The sequence below is a fragment of the Diadema setosum genome, chromosome 1 (assembly GCF_964275005.1).
Source record: "Diadema setosum chromosome 1, eeDiaSeto1, whole genome shotgun sequence".
NCBI lineage: Eukaryota > Metazoa > Echinodermata > Echinoidea > Diadematoida > Diadematidae > Diadema > Diadema setosum.
In genome coordinates this window covers 52,151,849-52,177,292 of record NC_092685.1, presented here as the reverse complement: position 1 = coordinate 52,177,292, position 25,444 = coordinate 52,151,849, and the positions used below count along the sequence as shown (strand labels likewise).

The following is a 25,444-nucleotide window of genomic DNA, read 5'->3' as shown; positions in this document are numbered from 1 at the left end:
CTGTAAAGCCAACCAAGATCTCGATCAAACCATTAGGATGTGGGGGTTGCACACAAATACATGATCTGCAGTGTTAGTGTGACTGAAGGGACAGCCTATACTGTACACTCAGCTGTGCTGCAATTGCTTACCTGCTCTTCTAAATGGACTCTCCCTATCAGAAAGAATCCCCTCATAAAGAAGTCCCACTCCTACACATCCTGTGTGTGAATTAGGTGCAGTCTATTTTAGGGCATGACATCATTCAAACGGTTTCTACACCACCCCTATTATAGGGCTGTAACATCTAGTATGCAGGGGGAGATTAATCTTCCTGGCCTCTGAGGGAATGGAGCAGGTTTAATACACTGCTGCAAGCCTGTTAGTGTTGCCCATGTCTCAAGAGTACCGTTTGGAAGGGGTGTAGTCATTTCTGTGTGTTATGTTGAGAGAGATGGGACATTATTTGCTGGTAGTCTGAAGGGGGCAGATGTCATAATTAAAGTTACTGACAATCTGTTTCCTTGTTCTTATTTGTGTGTTTGTTGTATTTATTTGACTGGGGGCAGATTATTCAGGTGTCAAATGCAAAGCAGCCCAGAGGAAGTTCAAGTGACTGTTCAACTCCAGAAGAAATTTCTTGAGCATGTTTACAGCCAAGTATTTGTGAATAGTTGTTCCTTACCCATTGCAAGGATGGTTCTTTCTACTTTTTATCCCAGGTTCGTTTTGTTTGTTTGCTCCTTGTGTTTGGTGTTGATTTGGATGTGATATAAGGACATCCATCATTGCTAATTGATAGTGTAACTTTCTACTTGGTTGTTAGATGATGATTGTGTCTGTAATGACTGTGCATTGACACTGCTCAGATCAAAATATCTTGGTCACCTAATCCTATATGCCTTTTTAGAACCATTATGCATCCCACCCCATCACCCCCACCCCCTCCCCCCCCCCCAAAAAAAAACCCCCCGCATATCAGCACTTGCTCACCTAAAGCCATTCCTGATTTACAAAATGTTTTGCTCACAAAATATATAACATACATACAAAATACAACGCAAATGTTACTCTGTTTCATATAGACTTTGGGAAAGTTGTGTGCAGGCAGGGAGGTGGGAACCCACTTCCCTGGTGCAGGGGGTGCTGGTGGTACCCGCCTTCAGAGACTGGTCAGTCTTTAGGGAGGGGCAGGTCAGCTGAGAGCATGATGTGAATAAGCCTCACATTTACACATCATATTCAGACCATTCAGACAAACAATAGTGCTACAGATACTGTTATGCAATCTCACACGATATGAAGCACAAGCTATTGTCTGTGTATGCGATGTATCAATTATACAGTTGTTCAAACACACACAAGTTGTCATAATCATATATCCACACTTTGTGTTCCATTGATATGGTTGCATCATGTAAACTATAAAGGCCTAAACATACTTTGTATGTCCATGTTAATAGTATTTGATACCTTGGTATACATGTACCTACTAAAAATGTGTTATTTTGTAAAAGAAAAAAAAAAATCAGTGCTATACCCTAGGTTACCAAGCAAATAAGTGACAATGATAGTAGTGCTTTATGGAAGAAAATTTTGTTTTGTTAGTAATCTTCAAACAACAATAAATGAATGCTTATAAATCAAATAAATCCCATCATTTAATCATTTTTTCTCTCTCTGTCTGAGTGCAGGAGTAAACTGTGCTAATTTAATACCCAGCCCGGTGTAGTGGCTCTACAGGCAGTAAAATTCCTACTGTGAACTATTAATGGTTCAGCGATAAAAGTTGGATGTGATTGATATCTTAAAGGGTTCCCAACAAATAGAGTCATTATTTCACTGAGGCCCTTTCACAGATAAAAAGGCTTTTAGAAAACATGTTTTTAGTCTCTTTCTTGCTTCCAATTTCACCTTGATCATATTTTCCAAGTATATTCAAGTTGAGATCATCTTCTCTCCCACTCATGTTGCCTTGCCAGAGACAAGTCAGGGATTAGAAAGCAACATTCACATTTGTTAGCACCCAGCTGTCTTCCTGTTATTGAGTTCAGTAAATCGTCACCCTTTGAATTCCACAATCATCCAATCAGACAGCGCTGCATGACAGCAGGGTTTCCATAGATGTTCGTCATTACAAAATGGGGTCAGCCCATGCCCTTTTCCATACCACCATCAATTTCTACCACTTGGGGTGTAAATTTGCACCCTATATGCTATTTCTTACTATTAGTTATTGAAATTTCCTCCTTTCCTCCTCCCATGGTATCTAGTGAAACAGGAAGGAAAGGTTTACACCTTGGAATCACGCTGTTTTGTTTTTTTGGCTGATGAATCTAGCCAATTAGACAGCGTCGGTGTGATGCTGTGGCCTCGGCAGGGCCAGCAGTGGGGTGCAGTGTGAGACAGGAGGTCAGGGGAGAGGTGTTGAGACAATGGCCTCCTGTCCTGTCCCCCTTCTCTGCCCTCCTCATGGGATGCACTTTTCTCTTTTCAAGAAGTGCATTTCCCCTGCCAAAAAGTACAGGGAGGGGTTGAAACTCCTTCTTAGCTCATGTCAAAGCACTATTATCTCAGTCGGCCAGCAATTAGCCACCTTGTGTAAAACGGGGTAAGGAGATGGAAAGTGCAAACTGCAACGGCTTTAAGAGTGGGGAAGAAGAATATGAGACATTTTCATGTGCAGCAAACTGTACGGTGTTTTGTGGAGGAGGATGGGCGGACGTGATGGTGTGCCCCATTTGAAGTCAGAGGGACTTGGGGACATCTTCCTCTCTTCTATCTGGTTATAGGTCAGTAGTTTGTTGAGAATCCCCTCACGAGGGCGAGAGGGAGGCAAGACTGGGGACCCATGGGATGCATGGCTAGGAGCCTGGAATAATCCTCTCAAGTGTCAATTGAGCGAGGATAAGGGACTCCGTCACTGTAGGCTGGGTGTGTCTTGAGATTGACCCCACCGAGCTGGAAAGGGCCCTGGATGATTGGATTTAAATTGATTGCTAGATTTGATTTCAATTGGCACTTTCATTTTTGTCCCCTTTGCTGGCCAGAGGGGAAATTCTCTGGCAAGGTTAAACTCTAGTGCAATGATTTTTGTCTCAAAAGTAATGTGGCATTCTCAACCTCATATATTTCAGAGAAAAACAAGTCCTCATCTTTACTGGAAAACACACCTAAGGAAAGCTGGAATACCCTTTCTTTTAATGAGGGGGGGGGGGTATGTTATGTAAATAAATTTATTGAGAGGACCTTACTCTAGATATCCTTTGACTAGGATTAGAATGAAGGGCTGGAATTTCTGTTCTGATTGAACAAAATCTTACCCATCACCACTTCCTTTTTTAGTCTCCTCCATAGTGATGACATTTCCTACCTCAAGGCATCAGCTATTTTGCTTATATCATTCAGTGATTATACTACTTGTTCACAAGGAGATACAGTGGTGTAGATGCCGTTTATGTGAGTGTGTTTTGTTCACTGTGCCTCAAAAGCAGCAAACATGGAGATTAAAATTACGTTTATCAAATACTTTTGACAGTACATTGCATGAAATTGGAAACCATAAATCTCGCATCACTAATGCATACTACTTAATCAGGGAGAAGAGACGAGGTGATTGTGGTATAGAGGAAACTTTTCTGATTACATTCTGCTGCAATTCCACCAGAAGTAACCTCTGTATACATTGGCAACACGAACAAGATTCAGAAATGGTTGTAAGATTGATGGAGCTGAAGAAAACTTCTTCTTCATCACCATGGAGATAGATGATTCCTCCTCCTCCTCCTCCTCCTCCTCCTCCAGCCAGAGATTGATGTTGATGAAAGGTAGTGATTACAAGCCGTCATCCTAAATGAGCTTCTCAGACCCTACTCTGCCACTTACATGACTGCCTCAGTCGGGAGATTGATGAAGTTTAGAAAGCCAGTGCTTCTGTTGCCATGACAACTGTATCTGTAATGCAAGTGGAGACAGCTCTGTGCCAGATTCCCATGATAAATTAAACATAAAGTAGCTTGCAAGACTAATGCACTTCTTCTATCATCAGCATATACATTAATCTGTCCATATGGTAGCTCTTGATATTGTGAAGTTGGTGGAAAGCTGTTTTTTCTTTCCTAGGTGATTTTTGAACACCAAAACAGTAAAATTGTCTCTGTGTAGTATGTCTCCATTCAGTTAAATTCTGCAGTACCTTTTTATGTCATTTTCTTCCTTTCTTTTCACTCTTCTTCTATCCATTGCATTTACTTTTTTATGCTTTCCTTTTAAATTGTCTTTTAATATCATCTAAAAGTTGGAGTGTCCATCTCTGTTTGATACCAGAAGTGGTTCCTAGTTGTGAGGCTTATTGATATCCCATATCACTTTCACTCAAAGAAAGTTAGTAGAAAAAACAAAAACAGCAAAGGTTGGTAATTTCTTCCAGAAAAGGAAAATCACTCTTTAACTTTGAGATAATGGTGGCATGAAGAAAATCATTTTGAGCCCTGGGAAACAAATTTAAAAACAAGTATATTTCTCATGTGAGGAATTTGAACATCATGTTTCTGTAACACCTTTCCCACCAAGGCAGATCAAACAATAGGCTGTTCACACTTCAAACAATAATTTATCATGTCTTAGTTGTACTTATTATCTGTTTTTATTGGTTCACATCTTTCCCAATGTTCTCAACACCCCTATGTTAAAATGGAGGCATCTTAGCCAGTGATCTCTCCTCATTGAAGCAGACACAATGTATTGTCCTTGTCTATTTTGTTGTTGTTGCTGTAAAGGTCATGATATTGCAATGCCCTTTAGTTTCCTTTCCTGCCTATTTGCTGATCTCTGCCCACTTGGACTTGCTACCTTTGACATTTTGCCTGTCATCTACTCTGCTTTGTTCTCTCATCTTCCACTTTCTGAATCATTCTGACGTATCTCTATTCTTCTCCCCTCCTCCCTCTTCCTCTTTCTCTCTCCTCTTTTACTTTGTCTGCATGTATTGGTATCTGGTAGTATGTATACCTTGTGATGGTTTCGGATCCAACTATTTTCACTAAGTGTAAAAGTCTGACATCTTATTCTTTCGGTCTTTCAGGCGTAAACATTTCTTCTTTCTTGACATACATATCATCCCCCTGTTTACACTAGTCATTCTCTTTCTCTGTCTTACCGTGATGACCCTGTCTTACCCTGATGAAGTCTAACTGGTAAACTCTACCAAAGCTTGGATGCTCCAATCTTGGATGAGAGTAAAGCACTCATCTCATGCTGGTATTCACATTCCCTTCTCTTACCACACCCCTCTCTCTATGGCTCTTGAATATTTACAATGTAGCTGTCTTTTTTTTGTAATTTATCTCAAGGTGGATTTTCTGTCCATCATCAAGCAAGTTGCTTCCTGAAAGTGCAAGTAAATTTTGGTTTGAAAAGTATGTTGTTAAGTTAACCTTTGAACGAGTGCATTCTTGCTCAAAATGAACTTTTGCGACTGGCTTTGTAATGACACTGAATCTCTTTCCCTCGTTATCTCTTATGTTTTTATACTTCTTTTTTTTTTGCATGTTTTGTCATTCTTTCTCACTTTAGAATTATTCATATCAGCCATTTTCTGATATGAATTTATGAGCAAATTATATAAAACTTTGTATGCACTGAGAGGGAAAAGCAGCCATTCCCTGGTATAAATCTATTGGCAGGCTGTATAAAGAAATAATATAGAGAGTAAAAAGAGAGATTGTGGTTGCCCACAGCAACCACAGAGTAAATGATGCATGGAGAGTGTGTTTAAAATGGTTTTTGTTGAGCTGGTACAAGAATCACCTTATCCATTTGCATCTCTACCTCAGTAGTTTAGACACCTCTAAAAAGTTTTGGGGTTTGTTTGTTGTTGTTTTTTTCTAATTGTAAAGCCCAGAGCCTAGACTGTGTATACCTATTCAAGCCTCCCTTGTGTTGATTGTTCATTAATGACAATGTACATAGTGTTCAGTGTAACATCTCCATGGCCAATCACCGTATGCTGATTATTTCACAGGGATATTTTTTTTTTTTTTTTTTTTTTGCATATCATGTTTTATAAGGCAATTCTGCATGTGGTTACATTTATTTTTTTTTTCAAATCAGAGCTGCAGTATGAGAATTAGTAAGTGTCATCCATGTTAAACAGAAAATTCCTGAATTCTCATTTAGAGAATATTTATGGCACTTCTGATTTAATAATTTGGTAAGTTGTTAATGTCATGAATATCAAGCAACTCGTAACATTTGCAGAGACATGTTGTTGAGCATCATTTTAGCATATTGAAAACAGTTAACTTTCGGCATTTATAAATATAATGAAGTATATTTCAAACTACGATATATTCACACATAAATAATTTTCAAACACTGGACTAGACCTGACAAGTGGCATTATATTCCACTCTAGCTGTCATACAGCAACCATACACTGTATGTTTGTGAAACCTCCTAAAGATTGGGTGTATCGTTACAGCTTTTTATTTCTTTGTTTCATTTAATTTTGATCTTGATAGCATATTAGAGTGTCACAGTTTTAACCTATTATGGCATATAGCATAAGTGTAGGTGGTGAGTTCTTTTTTCTTTCATAGAGATGCATATATTAAAAGGCAATCATGATAAAAGATGTCATTAGTTCCCACCCACTCTGGTAACAATTGATTATCTTACTGGTAATGGATTAAAATTTCATCTCATAGATTTCGTAGTAATAACCATTTGTTTTCTGAAGTCATTATCTTTTTCAATGATGAACAGACACTGGGTGATTGCACTAAACTAAATGTAGTTTGAACAATGTACTTTTCATCTGTTATGTATGTATTCAGGTACACATCAAATTCATTTTAAAGAGGTGATTTTTAGCATTTGTATGTATATCCATGGTACTTTCATCACAATCATATTTCCCTGAAAGTATTCAGACATAAAAAAAAAAAAATCTCCACCCTGTTATTTCTACAATTGTGAAAGCATCAGAGGTTTCATTTGTCAAGAAATAGCAGTTAAAATTAGCCATTAAAATACATCAAAACATGCAGCACACATCATCCTATGTAAAGATAATCAATAATCATCCCTTCTATGATGTACCACAATGGTAGGTATCTAATAACTAACACTAGACGGTCCTGATATCTCAACTTGTCCCACAACACGAGGGAAAAAATGCATGAGCTTCCTCTAAAAATGATCTGAAAAGTCAAAATGTAAACAAAGGGGAGAAAAATAGGGAGAAAAAGTACAAGTTTCGGGCCACATTGATGTTTAGTGCAGGGAACCGTCATTAAAGTGCAACGTACACCTCCTGGCTTAGCCGGATGTAGGAAAGGAGGTGTTACCAACCGCGAGGGTAAGTGCACTTTTTGCGCTGACTTCCAATGTTTAATTTAGCTGGCTAATCACCCTGATGGTTTTTCCATGAAACTCTGAACGCATCCTGCCTGCTGTTGACGCTTGTCGCACCAAGATGTCACTGGCATTGTTTGCTGGCCATAAGTTTAATTGCCAGCCAGCCCCTAACACTCATTTTACAGTCATGTTCATTGTACGACCTAATTCATGCATGTGGCGTGTCAATCACTAGTTTGCTCTGTCTCCTCCCTCTTTTCCTTTTTTTTCTCACTCTCTTCTTCTTTCTCTCCTTTTCTTTTGTCTCCCTTCCCCTCCCTTTTCTCTTATATTTCGTTTTTTCTCTCTCTTTTATTTTTCATTTTCTCTTTCTGTCTTTTCTTATCTCTCTCTCATCTTGCTTGCATCTCTCCCTTCTTCTCTTTCTTCTCTATCACATTTCTCTCTTCTTTCTTCCTTCTATCTTTTGTTTTCTCTTCTTTCTTTCCTTCCCTTATCTCCTTGTTTTCTATCTCTCTCAACTGTCCCCTTCTCTCCCCTCGTCTATCCCCTCCTCTTTTACACATCTCTCTCTCACATTTTTCTCTTCTCCCTCTCCTCCCCCTCTTTCTCTCTCTCCCTCTCTCCCCTCTCTCCCTCTCTTCACTCACCCTTCTCTTTTACAAATCTCTCTCCTCTCTCCCTCCATATTATTCTCTCACTTCTCTTTCCTACCTCTCTTCTCAGTCATATATAATCATCATTGCACTCTGATTGTGTGTGCTAGATTTGCTTCTCACAGCCCATTGACCCTGTACTGATGCTCTTTATATCTCCCACCCTGATATATTCTCAACTTACCCAAAGGGTTTGTCATTTTTCAGATGAAGTAATAGTCATCATCCAAGGCCACCAAATTTTACTCACATTTTACAAACGCAAACTTTGTTCATGGGTAGTGTGTGCCAATTATTAGGTTTTACAGCCTATTATGGCACTAAACCTTCAAGTATCCTTGAATATTCAGAATGCATTCTTAATGAGATGTTCAGCACCCCAAAAATAAGGGTTCTATGTCTGTTGGGTTATCATTTAGCATATGTAAGTGTAGTTTCAAGAAACTGTGTGAATTCTGTTATGAATGGTTCTAAGGTATGTACACTAGGATTTTAGACACTTAATGATACTTTTTAAATGTTCTCTGTACCTGTATTGGTTTTTTCTTGTTGGTTTTTTTTTCCTGAAGAATTTGGTTCCTTTTGATGTTCTGCAGATCCTCTCATAACTTCTCCCTGGTCTGTGTTTGAAATTTATTTCTCTTTCATTTCATCATAGTTATTCAAGTCTGGAAATGTTTGTGATGTTACTATAAAAGCATGTAATTTACACACACATCCAACAACAACAACATAAATGAATAATACCTGACAACAGCACTTGGAATGAAGTGCAGACATAGCTTGTCTATCTTGCTCACTTGTTCACAATCTCACCACCTGATTCAAGTTTCATGGAACCACCTGTGGTGTGAAATAGGTCAAGTGGTAGTCTAATGGCTAGAGAATTAATCAATTAGAGATACTTACAAGTTAATGATTGCTACTAACAACCACTTTTCTCATTATGTCCTAATCTTGGAGTGACCCCAGTCCTCTCTTTTTCTTCCTCTCTTTTCTTCCTTTTGTATGTCCTTCTCTCTCTCTCTCGTTCCTTCTTTCTCTCCTTCTGTCAGGATGATTTGATGAGCCTTGTTGGCAGTGTCTTTGTCTGGATTAAGATGAGTCTTCCAGATTTTTGATCTAGTCTGTAGAACAACATGAGCCTGTGATTGACATTAGGGATGTCTCATATTATTCCATCTTATTACTCCCAGCCAAGCAGGTGCATCTAGAGACAGGTCTGTTCACACACACTCAAAGATTTAACGGTTTTTAAGACTGATTTTTGCAAAGCAATGCATTTGTGTTTGTACACAAATAAATAGTTAGCTCTCACAGTATGTATCGAAATGCAAAAAGTGGTCCTGTTTGATTTTTATTGGAATTCTTTTGATAATTCCTGTGCATCATTTGTGAATGGCATGTGAAGAAACCATGAACTTTTCAATCCCACATTGCAATTTTCTCCACACTATTTCTGGACAATAGGCCCGTTCACACACAAGGGAAAAAGTGCGATTTAAAAATCGATTTTCTTATCGCGATCAAAATTTCGAAATTTTTTCCAGTGTAGACAGAAAAATTTCACTAATTTTCGCGATCCTAATCGCGATCCAACTCGCACTATTAGTGCGATTTTTCAGAATAATCACAATTATTTTGCCAAGCGTCGTGTGTGTGAGCGAGATCGAGATTCGGAAATCGGTATTTTTAATCCCATCATTCGTAGCGCGCGAACGTCAACATTATTGGGACTGCGGGGTCAGTCTTCGGTCATGCAAGTTTCGCGCATGCGCAATTTGGCCACTGATCGTTCTTTCCTTGCTGCGAAGTGCGATTTTTCCTTGTGTATGAACGGTCGAAAAAAAAAATCGAAATTTGGATCGCGATTGTAATTTCGATTTTCATTGTGTGTGCACGGGCCTAATGTGGTGCACAGCGTTCAGGCATGAGCAGTCTAGAAATTCATTTGCAGCTGAGCAATTTTTTTTTTTCCTTGCATGAAAGATAGCAAATAACAAATTACAGTTTGTGATTTTTTTTTGTGTGTTCTCCTTGTTGTAAAAGTATTAATCTCAGAACATTTTAGCCTCTTAAGATGCTTTTTTTATGTGTGGTAGTGGCCCCGGAGACTGGAATCTATGTAATTAAAATATCATTCTGTGGTGAAACTGTAATGTCATTGCAGGGTAGTGATGCTGCTGCTAGGGAACCAAGCTTACATTCTGAATTTGCTGTCACTGGTAATACACTGGAATAGACATTATGGCATATTCCTGCATCTGGGAATCAAGATATCAGGCACATAATGAACTTTGCACAGCTGATGACCTAATTTAAAACAGCAAACATGTCAATTTCATTTAGTGGGCACTGTTGTGCATGTAGGTTGTTTGCTGAAGCGTGGGTGTAGTTGATATATAGATGGCTTTCGGAAAATAGCGCTAATGTGGCATAATCAACAGAGTGAATCATTGACATGGACTGTTCCATTTCCATAGGGGTTATTGTAAAAGTGACAAGTCTCCAGGGATAAGAATGAGAGAATTGTTCTATGCTTGATATTTGTAACTCTCTGTTTTGTTTTATCATGTTTTCAGAAAAAAAAAACTTCACCCACATTTGGTGAGAAAGTAAGAAAAGGGTAGAAAATAAAGCAAACTTCTACTTCATGTGAGAGTATAAAGTAGAAACACCCTGCAGATATTGTTGACTCATCCTTGTATGAGTTCATCATGTCTGCATGAAAGGTTCAGTGTCTGCAAGGCCAATATCATTTTGTGTATGGCAAGCCAAAGAAATGAAGTTGTGCATGTATGTCCAATAATAGGCACCCCTGTGATATCGGTTTTGTTTATTCATTCAGAGCACCTATGTATTTCCAGCATATATTATATTGTAAGACCTATGTTTCAGAACTTCCGAGGCTCCAGTGTTGGCCTACATAGGCTACCGTTTGTTGTGATGTTTATTTTCTGCTTTAATACAAATTTTGTTGTGTTTCAGTTTATTCTGCACATGTGTGTGTATCTTATTGGACTTTGTGTAGACATTCATGCTTTGTTGATATGCTATAAGCAACATGTTAATACTAATTGTTAGTTAATTGTTACTTATTGTTAATACTAGTTGTTCAATGAACAATCTTTTGTAGATTTTCATCTCTATTGTGTTCATTCTCATACAAATTTTTTCCATTGTGTCTTACACTGTGCAAGTGAGTTCAGACAGGAAAAAATGTAGCTGTTGTATAATATTTCTTTGTATGGCTCGTGATGATGTTATCATTACCTTATGTGATTAGCTAAAGAAAACTACTCTGGTTGAATGTTCTGCAAGTGTCTATCTTGTCTACCAAGAAATTAGAGAGATGAGGGTATTACCATATCTCATTAGGTCTCCTCTCTCCTCATTCCAACATAGAGACAGGAATGAAGACGCGCCATGAAGTCTATCAGGGGGCTATTAGACCCTATCAAGGTACATGAGATGCCAGAGAGCCAATTAAGTGCCACCACTGTTCTTTAGGGGGCTGGATAGTGTGCAAGATTTTGGTCACAAGATCTAGGTTAATAGGGAATTCAGGTCAGTAGGTAAGTGGGCTGCTAATGGATTTTTACACCGAAAGTGGTGGAATTTCTTGTGAAACCCGAAATGGGAACGCCCATCAGATATTGCCCAAGATTTCCAGTGAATGAATAGAATGGGAGCGGAAACATCCTATCTGGGGTTTGTGTGCCAAGTTGATAAGTAAGTAGGCCGCTGGTAAACAGAGAACTAGATCTGTAACGTTTTAAGTAGAACAGCATGCCACATTGCTCCCTTTTCCACCCATTACCCAAGAAAAACTATGAAGAGAATTGCAATCGTATTTACACAGTTGAATAACTATCAGTCATTTCATACACTGCATGTCCTCCTCTCGCTCCCTCTCTCTTCCTCTCTCTCCTCTATCACTCCTCTATATCCGAGTCTGCTTCCTAGAAATTGATATTAAAGCTTGATAGAGGGGCCATTGTTCTAATTCCATCTATTCAGCGACTGCCTCCTCATATCTCAATAATCATATTCCATGCACTGATTGCGGGAGATTTGGCACTTTTTGCGGCCAGTAATGATGGCAATTGAGTTTGTGATATGACCAGGAGGGAAGCCAGACTGAAGAAAGGAAGGAAGGAAGGGGGATTGGGGGGGGGGGGGGGGCGAGAGATATAGCATAAGGTGGCTCATGAAATATTCAGGCTAATGTATGCATTTATGCCACTGCAGTGTTTTTATTCTTGGTGGCCACAAAAGACAGCCAGAGGGAGGTAAGATTGGTGCCGAGTGTTGATCTCTGTGTTATGAGCTCCATGATTTTTACTGGAGGCGTTTCCCCTGACACACCACTACCCAAACCTCAGACAAGTTCAGTCTGAGTGACTATCACAACATCTAACCTAAACCTCCCTTCTAGCCTTTAATCCAACCTATATTTCAAAATCCATCACTTTTTATGCCTATCCATCACATTCACTGTACACTAGTCTATATATGACTAATTATTGCAATTAAATTCATACTTTTGATCACCCCCATTCAATGATCACTCAGTCATCAAAAGAACCACAAAATTGAGTTGGGGCAAAAGTCATAAAGAAGTCAACCTGTAGTACAAGATATGCTTAAAAGATATTGTTTGTACATAGTAGTGTAGCCAAGAGAAGTACAAAATGTGTAGAAAAGATGACGAAGTACTCTGACTTTTGTCAGTTCTCTAATCTAGGCACAGATTTCATATTTTACAAGAACGTTAGTTGCTCTTCAGAAAATGTGAACCACATTTTCACTGGAAATAGCAATATTCCAAGCTTAATTCTAGTCAGGCAATGGTTGCTTTTTTCATTGTAGTTGTTCTTATTTATTTGTGTTTCTTTCGAAGTTTCTCATTCTGTCTTTGCGTAGTCTTCCTCTCCCTCCCTTCCTCCCCCCCCCCCCCTCTCTCCCTCTCTGTGGAGTGTTATCTCATCCTCCCCTTCAAGTCACTGGTGAAGGAACATCTCTGTCAGGAAATGCATATATGAAAATATCAAGAGTGGAAAATCCAGAGGGTTGCTGCTAGTCCATCTGGTAAGACGTTGACCCAACTGACGTTGGAAATGAGGTTCGATAACCATCGAATTGAAGTCACTGTCCTCGTTTCACCTGCATATCAACCTAAATTCTCATCTCATTATAGAGACCGGCGATGGATGTGGGGCTTCAGTGATTGATTTCAGCCGACTGCCAGGTGATGGCTTCGGTGTGAAGCGTGACAAACATAATCAGTGGGATAGAAATCTTGAGGTGTAGGGATGATGCTCGGATGTTTTAGATGGCACAGCTCAAGGATAAATAATTGTCTGTTCCTTGAGAAAGCACTTAGGGATAACCAGTTTACAGAACTAGGCTATCTAGGATGTGACAAAGAATGAACCTTGATTTCAAAGGTATAATCCTATGTTTATCAACAGAAGTGAGTTTCAGTTGTAATTTATGATTGGTAATCATGTCTTCTTTCATGGTCACCAATGTTGTGGTTGATAAAGATAATTTCAGCCAGTTTGAAGATTGACTAAATTAATTTTTTTTTTTAATGTCTCTTCACAATGAAATTCCTAACAAAAATCAGAGTAACTTTCAGATATGATTGTAGTAGTTTCAGGGAGACAAAATATAATGTTATTAATTGATACTTCCTTGAAGTTTATAAAAGAAAGTTCAGAGGGAAGATGCTGTAGATAAAAATGTATAGGTAAATGGGAGAAATGAGATAATAAGACAGTGTAAGAGGCAATTGATACATAACATCTTAGGAGTTGCCTTGACACTGAGTCCAACCTCATCTGATTTTGTGATATTGGTTTAAAAAAAAACAGTAGGCTGGGAGAAGATACAATGATTTTTGACAAAGCAAAATATTTTGAGGGCAACTATTTACTGCTAAACTCGCTCATTCCTAACTACATTGTCCTGACTATGCAGATGATGAGTTCACATCTTCATCTGATCATCATGTTTAGTGTATTCAATTTTATGACTGAGATTAGTTGATCAGTCAGGTGCCCTGTGTGTTCATAAAGTGTGCTGTCACACACTTTCTTGACATTTTCTGACATTTTCAGGTCCTTAAAAGACGAGTTGAGTGTGTAAACTGAGATTTTGGGTGGAATGATTTTTATTGACTGATATGCCATGACATTGCAAGTGATTATGATGACATGAGGTGTGTTTTTTTATATGACCCGCTACAACAAAAGGATCCTAAAGTCGCTGACGGGTGAGTCGACAAAATCGAGTTTGAAGTCAGATCATCAAAATCTGTCAAAACTTTCGGATTTCTGTTTTCGACACAGTTTTGTAGTCTAATGTATCTTCTATCATCTGCCAAAATTTTGAAGCTAAATGATCGAAGGAAAGGCAAGAAAATAGCATTTTTCTGGGCCATGATTTTCCGACTTTCAACGGAACAGAAACGTGTCCGAAGATTTGGATTTAGCGTCACAGCTAGACTCCTCCCCTAGCAACGAGGGAGTGATCTCATTGGTCAATCTGTGGCATCCTGGTTACTGATTGGTCATACGTAGACCGCTGGTGCTAAGCTTGAATGAACATTGCGGAGGTTGTTAGGAACGTACCTTCTATTGTCAAACGGTGAAAACTGTCTTGCTTCCCCTTGATCATGATAGCATCGGAAGGAAAACTTTGGAGGCGGTGTTCTCGAAACGCTGATTTCTTAAACCACTCGACATGCGCTAATAAAATCATCGATATCTCCACCACCGAGTATTTGTGTGAGTCATGTTAGATATGACATTAAAGTGGAAGAGTAAGGGAGTAATGTCATGTCATTTTCAGAAAATTGTCCTCCATGACTTTCGGATCCTTTTGTTGCAGTGGGTCACATATTATATTATCTATTTCTGCCAAAGATGCACAGTCATGCTCAAAATGACTCCTGACAGAGAATGCTGAAAGTGAATGTTTTCACAAGATTTATGAAATCGATTTACCCGTAGGTACTCATATCTTGTATGACCAGAGGTCGAAAGGTCAACGAATTGCCAACAAAGAAGATGATGATGATGATGATGATGATGATGATGATGATGATGATGATGTTGACGACGACGATGACGATGATGATGATGAGTTGTGAGATAACAAGGAACCTCCTGTGAAATATGAAAGAGGACGTAATTCCAAGAGGAATTTGCCATTTATTGTATGAAAATTGGTAGATATGGCTGAGATATCCAAAATAGAGCAATTCTGATAAAAGGTGAGGCCCACCTTTTATTACGATTGCTTTGTTTTACTTTGTTTTTACATGTCTCAGCTATTCCAAAACCAATATTCATCAAATAAACTTTGAATTCCTCGTAGAATAGCATACTATAGTACTCTGTACTATTTTGTAAGTTTTTTCTTGGTATCTTGCAAAAATGTTAAAAGCCCAATCCTCATCTTCACCAACAATCCCTTTAATGTACAGTAGGTATAAACAATCAACAAAGTATGTTATCATACATTTCAGGCCTAGTTGCAACTGGATGCATGCAGGGGCCACCAATATATACTTATCAATCTACGTAGCATGATTGCATTGAGTGATGTATTGTTAAAAGAGTGTCAACCAGCTAAATGTTTGCACAAATTTCAGTCGGAATTCTTCAGATGGAAAAAAAAAAGTGAAATATGTTTATGAGTGGTGTATTTGTCATATAGCAAAACAATGAAGTCCTTGCCAACTGATATCCTTTGATATTTGCCACGACTGGAATGCTGGTTATATGAACAATGTAACCAGATCATGTCTTTGAATATCCTCTATTAGTGCTCTTGGTTCAAGGGCCAGTGTAAAGAAATTGCTTTGAATAGGACAAGGCCCCAAGCTGATATTTGTAAAAATTGAATATAGATGACAGGATTCTGCCACTCATCAAAGTATAGGTGTAGAAGATCAACAGTAAACCGTTCAAACATATTTATGATTGATCTAAAAGCTTTATTCATAATTTTTTGTAAAGAAGAATGTGAATCCTTACACAAGTTTGACCACAGTGCATGAATTTTGTGATTTTTTTTTTTATTCAATAATATCACTTTCTTTGTACTATAATCCTTCAGGGTTGGCCTATTCAGATGTACAAAAAATGTTTTCCAAAGGCAACCCTGCAGTTTGACATGGATTTATACATCATGAAGGGCAAAATGCCTCCTGTGTGCAAATGTTCTAATAGATATAAATCAGAATTATTTGATTTTGATTTTGGGTTTGGAGGTGAGGGGAAGTAGAATGTGGGAGATGAACAATGGTAAACTATTCAGCTTTTTTGTGTGTGCAGTAAGCAATAGGGATATTTGCATTGTAGAAAAATACATTGTGGAAGTAGTTATAATATGTTATCAAAATGGAATTTATATGTTTTTCAGTATTGTAGTACATGTAAATGCATAAAAACAATATTACCGATTCCTCTAATGAATAAAGTATCTTCAGGTGTTGAAGTAAACTAAACTGTGTTGTTGCAGTCAGCTTGTTCCAAACTGATGGCATGTAGAAAAGTGACTTCAGCAAGCTCTTGGCCAATTTGTTCTGCAGATATGTGATCTTGCCATTTGTAAAAAGTTAGAGCGGCAAACCAGTCAGAGGGAATTCAATCAATGTGGTGCTTGTATTACTTGGCAAACAAAAAGCGAAACTCCTGTTTTGTTGACTGATCGTGTGTTAATCATTCCAGGATTTGAGAGAAAAAAGAAGAAGTGGTTGCACTACTTTGAACACTCTTCGAGATTAGTGCATTTACCTTGCTGTTTGGTCTTTGGGCTTGAACCAGGTGAGGTGCAAAATAAGACCTGGAAGGTGGAAACACAAATTAGGGGCTGGATGAAATGCAGCTATTTTGTCAATATTTGATGGGTAACTATTATATACTTCCTTCCTAGGAGAAACCACAGAGAGTATAGGAAATATTCAAGAAGGAGCTTTGCGCCTCCTTGACTTTACTAGTGATAGATCTTATATGTTCAGTCACATGACTGCTAGTGATAGATCTCATATGTTCAGTCACATGACTGCTAGTGATAGATCTCATATGTTCAGTCACATGACTGTACTCCCCCTTGCTTGCCTCATGAACGGAGCAATTAAGAGTCATATTGTTAGTCACATGTCCCTGTGTTCATAGCGCCCTCACATATCCTATCGATTTGTACTCTGGTTCGTGAAATCATTGTTGTATACATGCCGAAATTGACATTGACCCTGGTGGCTCGTATTTCACTTTGCCGGTTCGCTGCACTTTAGCACGAGAAAGCCGCACCGGTTGCTGCAGTGCAGTGCCACTTTACCCTCAACCAAGGTCCCTACGCTTGGCTTGACGTCAATTTTTCTTCTAAACCTTTAATCAGTGTACTTTAATTGCTGTATTCATACGCTGGGTGCAGCCTACACAATGCGTGTGAGTGCAGCATTGCCTGCCAGAGAAAGAAGAATGAGCGTCAAGAGGGATAAGTAGAGAAGGATTTCGTGCAGTCAACACCGATTGCTTCCAGCCGTGGCTTTCTCTTCCCCCACGATTCAACCTTGTGTCCTCTTTAAGCATGCTCTATTGGCTTCTTTGAACAAGTCTCAACCCTTGACATGATGGCTGTATATTAAAGCCTGTCAGCGTTGCTTTTCAGCTCTTTTCTCTCACCCTTTATCTTTTCATATCTTTCATATATATTTCATAATTCAGAGCAGTCCATATATGAGGCTATTGTATTCCAAGGTTAGGCATGTATTATGTTTTCCAGGGGCACTTTCTTCAGATAGGCATACACGTTTTATATAGTACACTTATAGAGTAGTGATACAAATAGGGACAAACTCTATATTGATTTCGTTCCCTGGCGCTTGACTGCACTGATCAGGAAACTCACTCCAGATCTGTCGAAGGTTGGGTACTCCACGATTTTCTCGTGCCTCCAATAAAGCTTTGATTTTTTGCTTCCAGGCTTGTCCCTCAATACTGAATTAAGCCCACCCGCAAGTGATAATGGACTTTTCTGTGCGTCCAATAGTGCATTCACATTTTTTACTTTTTGTGAGTTTCGATAGTGCCTGCAGGCTCGATTGAAAACGGAATATTCGGAAACCAATTAATCCACAATTCATTCCTTTTGATGCTTCGAGTCTGAATTGACAGTTCATTGCGTATTCATTGCATACTGAATAGAGAGTAATTTTAATGATGATCATTTTGTATCTGAATTGAGCATCTTCTTGCGTGGTAATTGGTGCATATAAGCTCATTTACGTTACCAAGTCGTCTTCGCCACCCCCCCCCCCCCCTTAAAAAAAGTGTGTTGCCCTCGTGGCAGTGTTGAAAATGGCATTTGTGAATTGTTGTTGTTATTGTATTTAGAGAAAAATTTAGTCTCACTTCCTGCTTTCAGATTTATTAAAAGTGAAACAAAAACCTGACATCAAACTGTAGTGTATGGTTGGGATCAACATATTACAGGTTTCTGGTGCAAGGCACTTCACTTCAATAGCTTGACCCTGCACTTTGCAAGTCTGAAGAGAAAAAAAGTGCAAGCAAGGGTGAACAACATTCATGAGATCAGAATTTGTACATGTGTAATCAGGGTTTACCGTAGGTATACCATGTATGCATTATGCTGTTGTGACACTATGATTGACTTCACAGAATCTAAACTGTAAAGAGAGGCAACACTTGCTCCATTTCACTGATGCTATTTAACCCTTTGAGTCTTTTCAGTGCTGATTGACACAGAATAATGTTGAACACACTGTTCAAAGTCCCTGGTACAGAAAAGGTTATAATGACCTTCTCTTGAGGTTATGGTTGTATGACAAACTCAAATTTAAGTTCATTTGAATTTGTTACTTCTGTTAAAAAAAAGAATAGTTACAATGTACTAGTATATTTGGTAGATGTTTACACAAACCACATAAAGACAGCCATGATGATGGTAATATTACCTCAATAGGATCAACAACTGTTAGTAAATCCTTTGAGTCTGAATACCATAAACCATGGAAGACACATTAATTTATCAAAATGACCCACAACACTTGTATTTCTGTATAGCTGGACAGAGAATGATGATAAATTTTAAATCACAATACAGGAAGGACAATAGACAACAGTCAGTCTCCTGTCATATTGAAGAGCTTATATAAATGGTTTCTAGGACTTTGGAAGGAAATTGAAGTCTATTTATTACTTCAATATTAACCACAAACCAAATACATCCTTTTTTGTGTGTAAGATTCATGATATTTCTAGTGTTCTTGTTTGTGCATGATTTTATTTCATATTGTAATCCATGCATTAGCCATTGCATTTTTTGTACTTCATTTATACTGGAACTTCGTGCATATGGGATTAAAGATACAATTCTTGCCAAATAATGTATGTCTTATGTCATTTCACAAATTTTACCAGGGATTATCTTGAATTATCCTTTTAATCCCTGCCATCACATTGACATTTCCAAGATGCAAAATAACAAACAAAATGAAAACTTATTCATGACTGAATGTTATGCTATGATATGATTGGATCATGCACTGATCTGAAGTTTTGCTAATGTGTATTTTCCCCCTTATTTTTTTTCTACACTCCACCATACAGTGTCGTGCCCTAAAGAAGCGTTTGTCACTGTCGGAGAAGGCCAAAGAGAGACATGTAGAGGAGCTCAAGTCTGCCCAGCAAACCATCACTCAAATGAAGGTAATGACCTTACAACTGTACCAATAGTATTCATGTCCCAAGTGAACAAATTTTGATGTATTCAAAAGCATGCGTAATATGTTTCATCCTGATTACCAAGTAACCAGCTATTGGTGTACATGTGCAAATTTATTTTAGCCCATTGTGTGTTGATTATTGTTTCTTTTTATTTTTATCATATCAGTCCAAAAATATTAGAGTAAACAGTTATTTGTGCTCTTGTGGAGTACTTCTAAAAAGTTGTTCCTGCATTAGCTGTTTCTGCAATACTAAATTGAAATGAAATGTCTCTCTCTGAGAGAAAGTTAGCTCTTAAAGCTTACAGAATTCACTATGTTGGATGCCCCTGTTGTGTAAAATTGATAATCCTTAACCTGGTGAAATAGATCAGATGATGTAACACTTTTTTCCTGCAGATTCATCTACCCCCAAACAGGTTAGAGCAAAAAGAAAAAAAGAAAAAAACAGGGAAAAAAAAAACAACAACAGAAAAAATGTGAAATGGATTCCCAGGATTGATTGAAATGAGTCCAACATCTAGAGAGGTCAAATTATCAGTCCTCTCTGATGTCTGCCAGTAAAGTTACATAACAATGAAAAATTACATGTACATTGCATGTCACAACATTCTATGTTATGTTTGCTCACACAATACAAAACCCACTGCTTAATTGTATTTTGAAGGTGAGCAAGATCCACTTGACCAGAGTGCCTGATTAATAGGAAAAATATATATGTTACCTTCATAGAAGGTATTTATTCAAATCATATCCAACGAAGGGGAATGTCCTATCAAATGGAATCCCATCATGTGGAAACCACTGTATCTAAAAAACATGACAAATTTTTATACATGTGCTTCTTCCTCTGAGATGTACTTTTATAATCAGGGAAGATAGAAATAATCCATCCACCATCTCGGAATCTGTAGTCATGGTTGTAGATATCTAGAGTGATTCAGTACTAGTGGAGTGTTTTTTACCAGCTGGATGATCCTTGAGATCATTATTCTTGGCATCCAGGAGATGAAGTGCACTGAAATCTAATGATCACATGATCCCATCCTCAGATTGGAAATGAAATTGAATGATGGAAGAGGGACTTTGAGAAGACTTTTTTTTCTCTCTCTCTCCGAGAAGATGGGGGCAAACCTGTCGTTGGGAGAGAGGAGTTTTAGGAAGATGGATTTAGGGATAAAGGGTTCCCTCTATAATTGCTTTTGAATGATTCCCCTCCCCAACTGAGCTATATGCTATGTCAGCTCAATTCTTGTAAAATGAAAAAATAGAAATAGATGTTAAAAGAGTGTTTTTACCATAGGAAAGCAATGTGCATCAGCTTTGAAGTGAAACATTTTAGTTTAAAGGTGTGTCATCCAGGATACATTCTGACGATGCATACATATGGATATCTTGTTTCCCCCCATTTGCAGTAATGGAATCTCCACGCATCTGTTGAATCATTGACATGATTGGATGATACCATTTCAATTTGGGATTTATATTGATGTACTCATTTGTATGACAAAATTATGAGGGATGAGAGATCTACCAGAAAGGCTGTTTGTAATGGGAGTATCATGTCAACACTGCTGAATGCAGATTGTAAAACAGGGATTACAGCGGTGTATTTTTAGGCAATGGTAATGTTCATGTTTTGCACTTGTATGTAGGATGAAGTATTGCTTTGGGATGTGCCATGCCCTTTTGACCTCTGGAATGATGTAGAGAGAACTCTGTTGTGAAAGTCACATTGGCAGACAGAGATATAGGTCAGGCTGGCAATTCTGACATCTTTACTGGAGGTAATCTTCAGGGCACCTCCTGAAGGAGTTATTGAACGCTGATAGGAGCTTGACCAGACATGGGTGTGGAGAAATAAGGGTAATCAGAGCATGTCTGAATTAGTAGGCCAGCAAATTACCCCCTACCAGGTAGAGATGATAGTGATGCAGTCAGTGATGTTGCCATGGTAATGTTTGATGGATGCTGTATCCCAGGAGGAGACTGCTTCTCATTTCTCATTTTCCTTCCTCTCATCATCCCATCCTTTTCATCCCATTTTTTTTTCTTTTTGCCTTGTCTGTCAGCCTCCCTTTTCTATTCACATTTTTGTGTGTGTGTGCATTTTCAACTTATCTCTGTATCACATATCATAAGCATTTTCATATACCATCAATATATATCGTCGCTGGGGTGACAAGACCTCGTATCTCAAAAATGTCAAAAAAATTTTTTTTAGCTTAATGGTCAAATAATGGGTCAAGTGATGTCTTGGCCAAATCCTAACTGTCTTACTCCAAAAATGAAGCCACCATGACATGCCAAAGAGAAGGCTTTCCCATTCACTGTAGTGCTTTGGCCGCCATGTTTTTTCACTCTCCTGAACATTTGACAATTTTGAGATACGAGGTTTTGTCACCCCAGCTACGATATGATACATACTGTATCAAAAAATAACCACTCCAAGAGATGGTACACTAGCTAGCTTTGAGGTGATTCCATTCTGTCAAAAGGAAAATCATTTAATTCCCTTCAGATTGTTGGGATTGATACATTATTGTATCTTTCATTCCATATTCATTATCAAAAAGTTGTGAGATTTAGTGTGCCAAACTAAAATTGATGAATCTATGTACCAAGCAGTTAACATCATGATTCATACACAGCCACACAAACATTAGAAATGGCAAAAATCATCTGCAATATTTGCTAGAGCAAAAAGAGAGGAAATTAGTAAATGAGCAGGATGGAATTAGAGTGTGAAATAAATGAACAACATCTTTTTTACCATCAGGCAGCATTATTCCAGTTTTCCACTTTTGCTTCTTGTGTAAATTGACCTGGGAGAATTAGTAGGGCATGACAGCTAATTAGGGTAATACATGGGAGTACGGATTAGATGCAGTAAAGAAAGTCCATTGCACCATATATTCTCACCGAGGAAAATTGTCGTAACAAGATAATGTAACCTTGAGTTGATGGAACTTTCGTTCAGGAACAATGTGCTTGTTATCATGGTTCATTAGTAATTGCAACTAATTAGGCCTATATGTGTCTTCTCAACTAATTAGGCCAATATGTGTCTTCTCAGCCTGTTTGCTGATGAAAGACGATACAGTGTTACTAACACTTTATGGGAATTTAATTTGATTCATTCAGAAACATTAGGATGATGAAACATTAAAGCAATACTCCTGTATATCAGGGGCCTGATTATTCGGTCGCAATCATACTGGTCTTTTTTATTCAACATTCTCTTTATTTACCACTCCTTGGCTTCACACACAAAACTGTGTTTTATCACACAAGACGTATCAAATACACCAAATACTAAACTATTTTATACATTCTCAAATGACTTCATTCACTTGTTTCAAAGAAAAGATGAAAAAAAACTTACAGACCAGTGTCATATGTGTTACTCTGTGACAGAACTTGAACTATTTCTTTAATGGTGGCTGATGGAACATTAGTTCAGGTAATGAAATTTCTTTATAGATTTATTGATGAAAGAACAAATATTTCTTTCATCAAAAGTGGGAACCCTCTATGTAGGCATTTGGGAAAGAGAGCAACACATCAAGATATTTAATTCCAAGATATAGTCTGCCACGAACTCTGGACAGATAACTGAGAGTGTAGGTATACTGCATAGAACATTTTACAAAGGGGCATATAAGGGAAATGGAATGTTAGGTTACACTGTTATATCGTCTGCCATGTAGATTGGTTTTTAGGGAACTATGCTGATTTGCAATGAATTAGAGAAACAAGTCATTGCTTTACTATGACCCTAGTATTTAATGCAGATGCCATTATGCAGGTGGAATATTACCAGAAATTTACAGGAGCGTAATCTTATCAATAAAATTCATGATCTGTTCATTTTTGAAAACTACAGAAACTTTTAAAAATTAACCATGTTTTTTGTTTGGGGGGATTTGGGGTTTTTGTTTTAGGGTTTTTTTTTTTTCTCTGTCTACAAATCAAATACTAAAGATTAAACCATTTCTAACAAAGTTTTTCATTGTCTTTTTTTATTTCTTTCTTGAAATAGATTTAAACTGATAGGGGCTATTATGTTCAAAGGGTTCTTAATGAATGCAGTAAAAATTAAAAATCATTCTTTGGCTACCAACCTACCTTACTTTGTGTTCCTGTTGGTAGCTTAATGAATATTTAGTATTTTTGACTGACTTTGGGGTATTTTGAGTTTCCACTGTCCAAATATGAATAAGTCCCAAACCCAGATCATTAACCTACTTATTGAAAGTTATTTTCTGGAATTTTTACTGACTGTACCACTTCTCTTATTTTTCTATGGAGAGCCAAAGAGGGGAGTTGTCTGCAGTGCTCAGAGGGAATTCTGGATATGATATTTTGAGACTCTGATGTCAGTGACATTGGCTAGCCCCAGAACTTGCTGGCACACATCATTATTGAGGGTTGTGTGTCAAGGGTCCCCCAGGGCTGCATGGCCCTACATCGACCCACCAAGAGTGGGCTTGAATTTCAGCTAAGAAGCTTTTCGCCCCAGGGCCACTTTTACTTCTTTTTCTCCCTTTTCTGTTTCTTTTCTATATCCTTTTTCTTTGAAATTCTTGATCCATGTTTCCTGTTCATATCCTGCTATTGCTTCATCCATGTGCTACAAAAGTGTTTCCAACTAATTTGGGGGAAAATCTGTTAACTAGTTCAAGTGCCTCACAGGCATGCCCCCTCTTCTCCAAATGAATCAGACCAAGAGTGCAGGCCTTAATACCTGTTCAATAGCCAACAGGTGTAGTCAACGGGGAGAGTCTATTGTTGAAAAAGGGGAGGTTCAGGGGCAGTATTTGCCAGCCAGGCTTCATGGAGGGACAGAGCGCAGTCAGTCTGGGCATTGAACTCCAAAGCGTGTGAAGGAGGCAGAAATTGGTGGCGGGTGCCAGGCCCTAAGTGGGTTAATGAGAGCTGTCCTGACTGGTCTCATGAATTTTAATCAAATGGTTTTTAGCCAACCGTAGAGGCAGTGCTTGACGGCTCCCAGTAAGTTGAAGTTCAGGTGAGGGACTTAAATGCTTGTTCTTGTCGTGACTTTGTAAGCCACAAGAGGCCTTTCTCCTCGACTTATTGTGACCAGTAATCCATCTCCCAGTTGTCTTTTACCTCTTGCTGCTGTATTTGATTAAGTTATTGGCAGGCAGTATCAGGATACTCTAGTCTAACTGTGGGCATTGTTATGAGCCATCTGAGTCTATGAGGATTTTTTTCCCTTCTTTGTCGCCAAAGAGGTAACTGTAGGTCAGTTGAGTTGATTTTACAAACCAACCAGGTATCAGATTCTGACAGAAAGCCAGACACTCTGGTGTTTTGACAAAGGTAGAAGAAAAAAAAAGAATCATTTATTAAATGAGTATTTATTTTAATCAAAGGAAGAAAACATGATGTGATAATATGCTGAGATGAAAATGTCACATGATAAAGGCTGGTTCAGTGAACTAGAGAAGGAAATCCAGAAAGCTAGACAGGGTCATTGTCACTATATCACCAGCCAGTGACCATCAGTTCAGTCACACCAAATTCTCTCAGGCTTTTCTCATTTCCATATTTATGTCTCTTGGTTTTTGTGAAACAGCATCTCTCCCTACCCCACCCTCCTATCTCCCCTTCTCTCTCTCTCTTCCCCTCTCTTTCTCCATCTATCTCTTCATCTATCTAG

The 25,444-nt window shown here is 38.3% G+C and overlaps 1 protein-coding gene across 1 annotated transcript in view; it reads left to right on the top strand.

Moving 5' to 3' along the window:
- The window catches only part of LOC140232144 (protein phosphatase 1 regulatory subunit 21-like), a 121,779-nt gene that overhangs the window by 49,800 nt on the left and 46,535 nt on the right, over nt 1-25,444 (top strand). Inside the window, exon 17 of the mRNA XM_072312293.1 lies at nt 19,643-19,741. Within this exon, the coding sequence (XP_072168394.1) occupies nt 19,643-19,741 (99 nt within the window). The remainder of the gene's footprint in view (nt 1-19,642; nt 19,742-25,444) is intronic.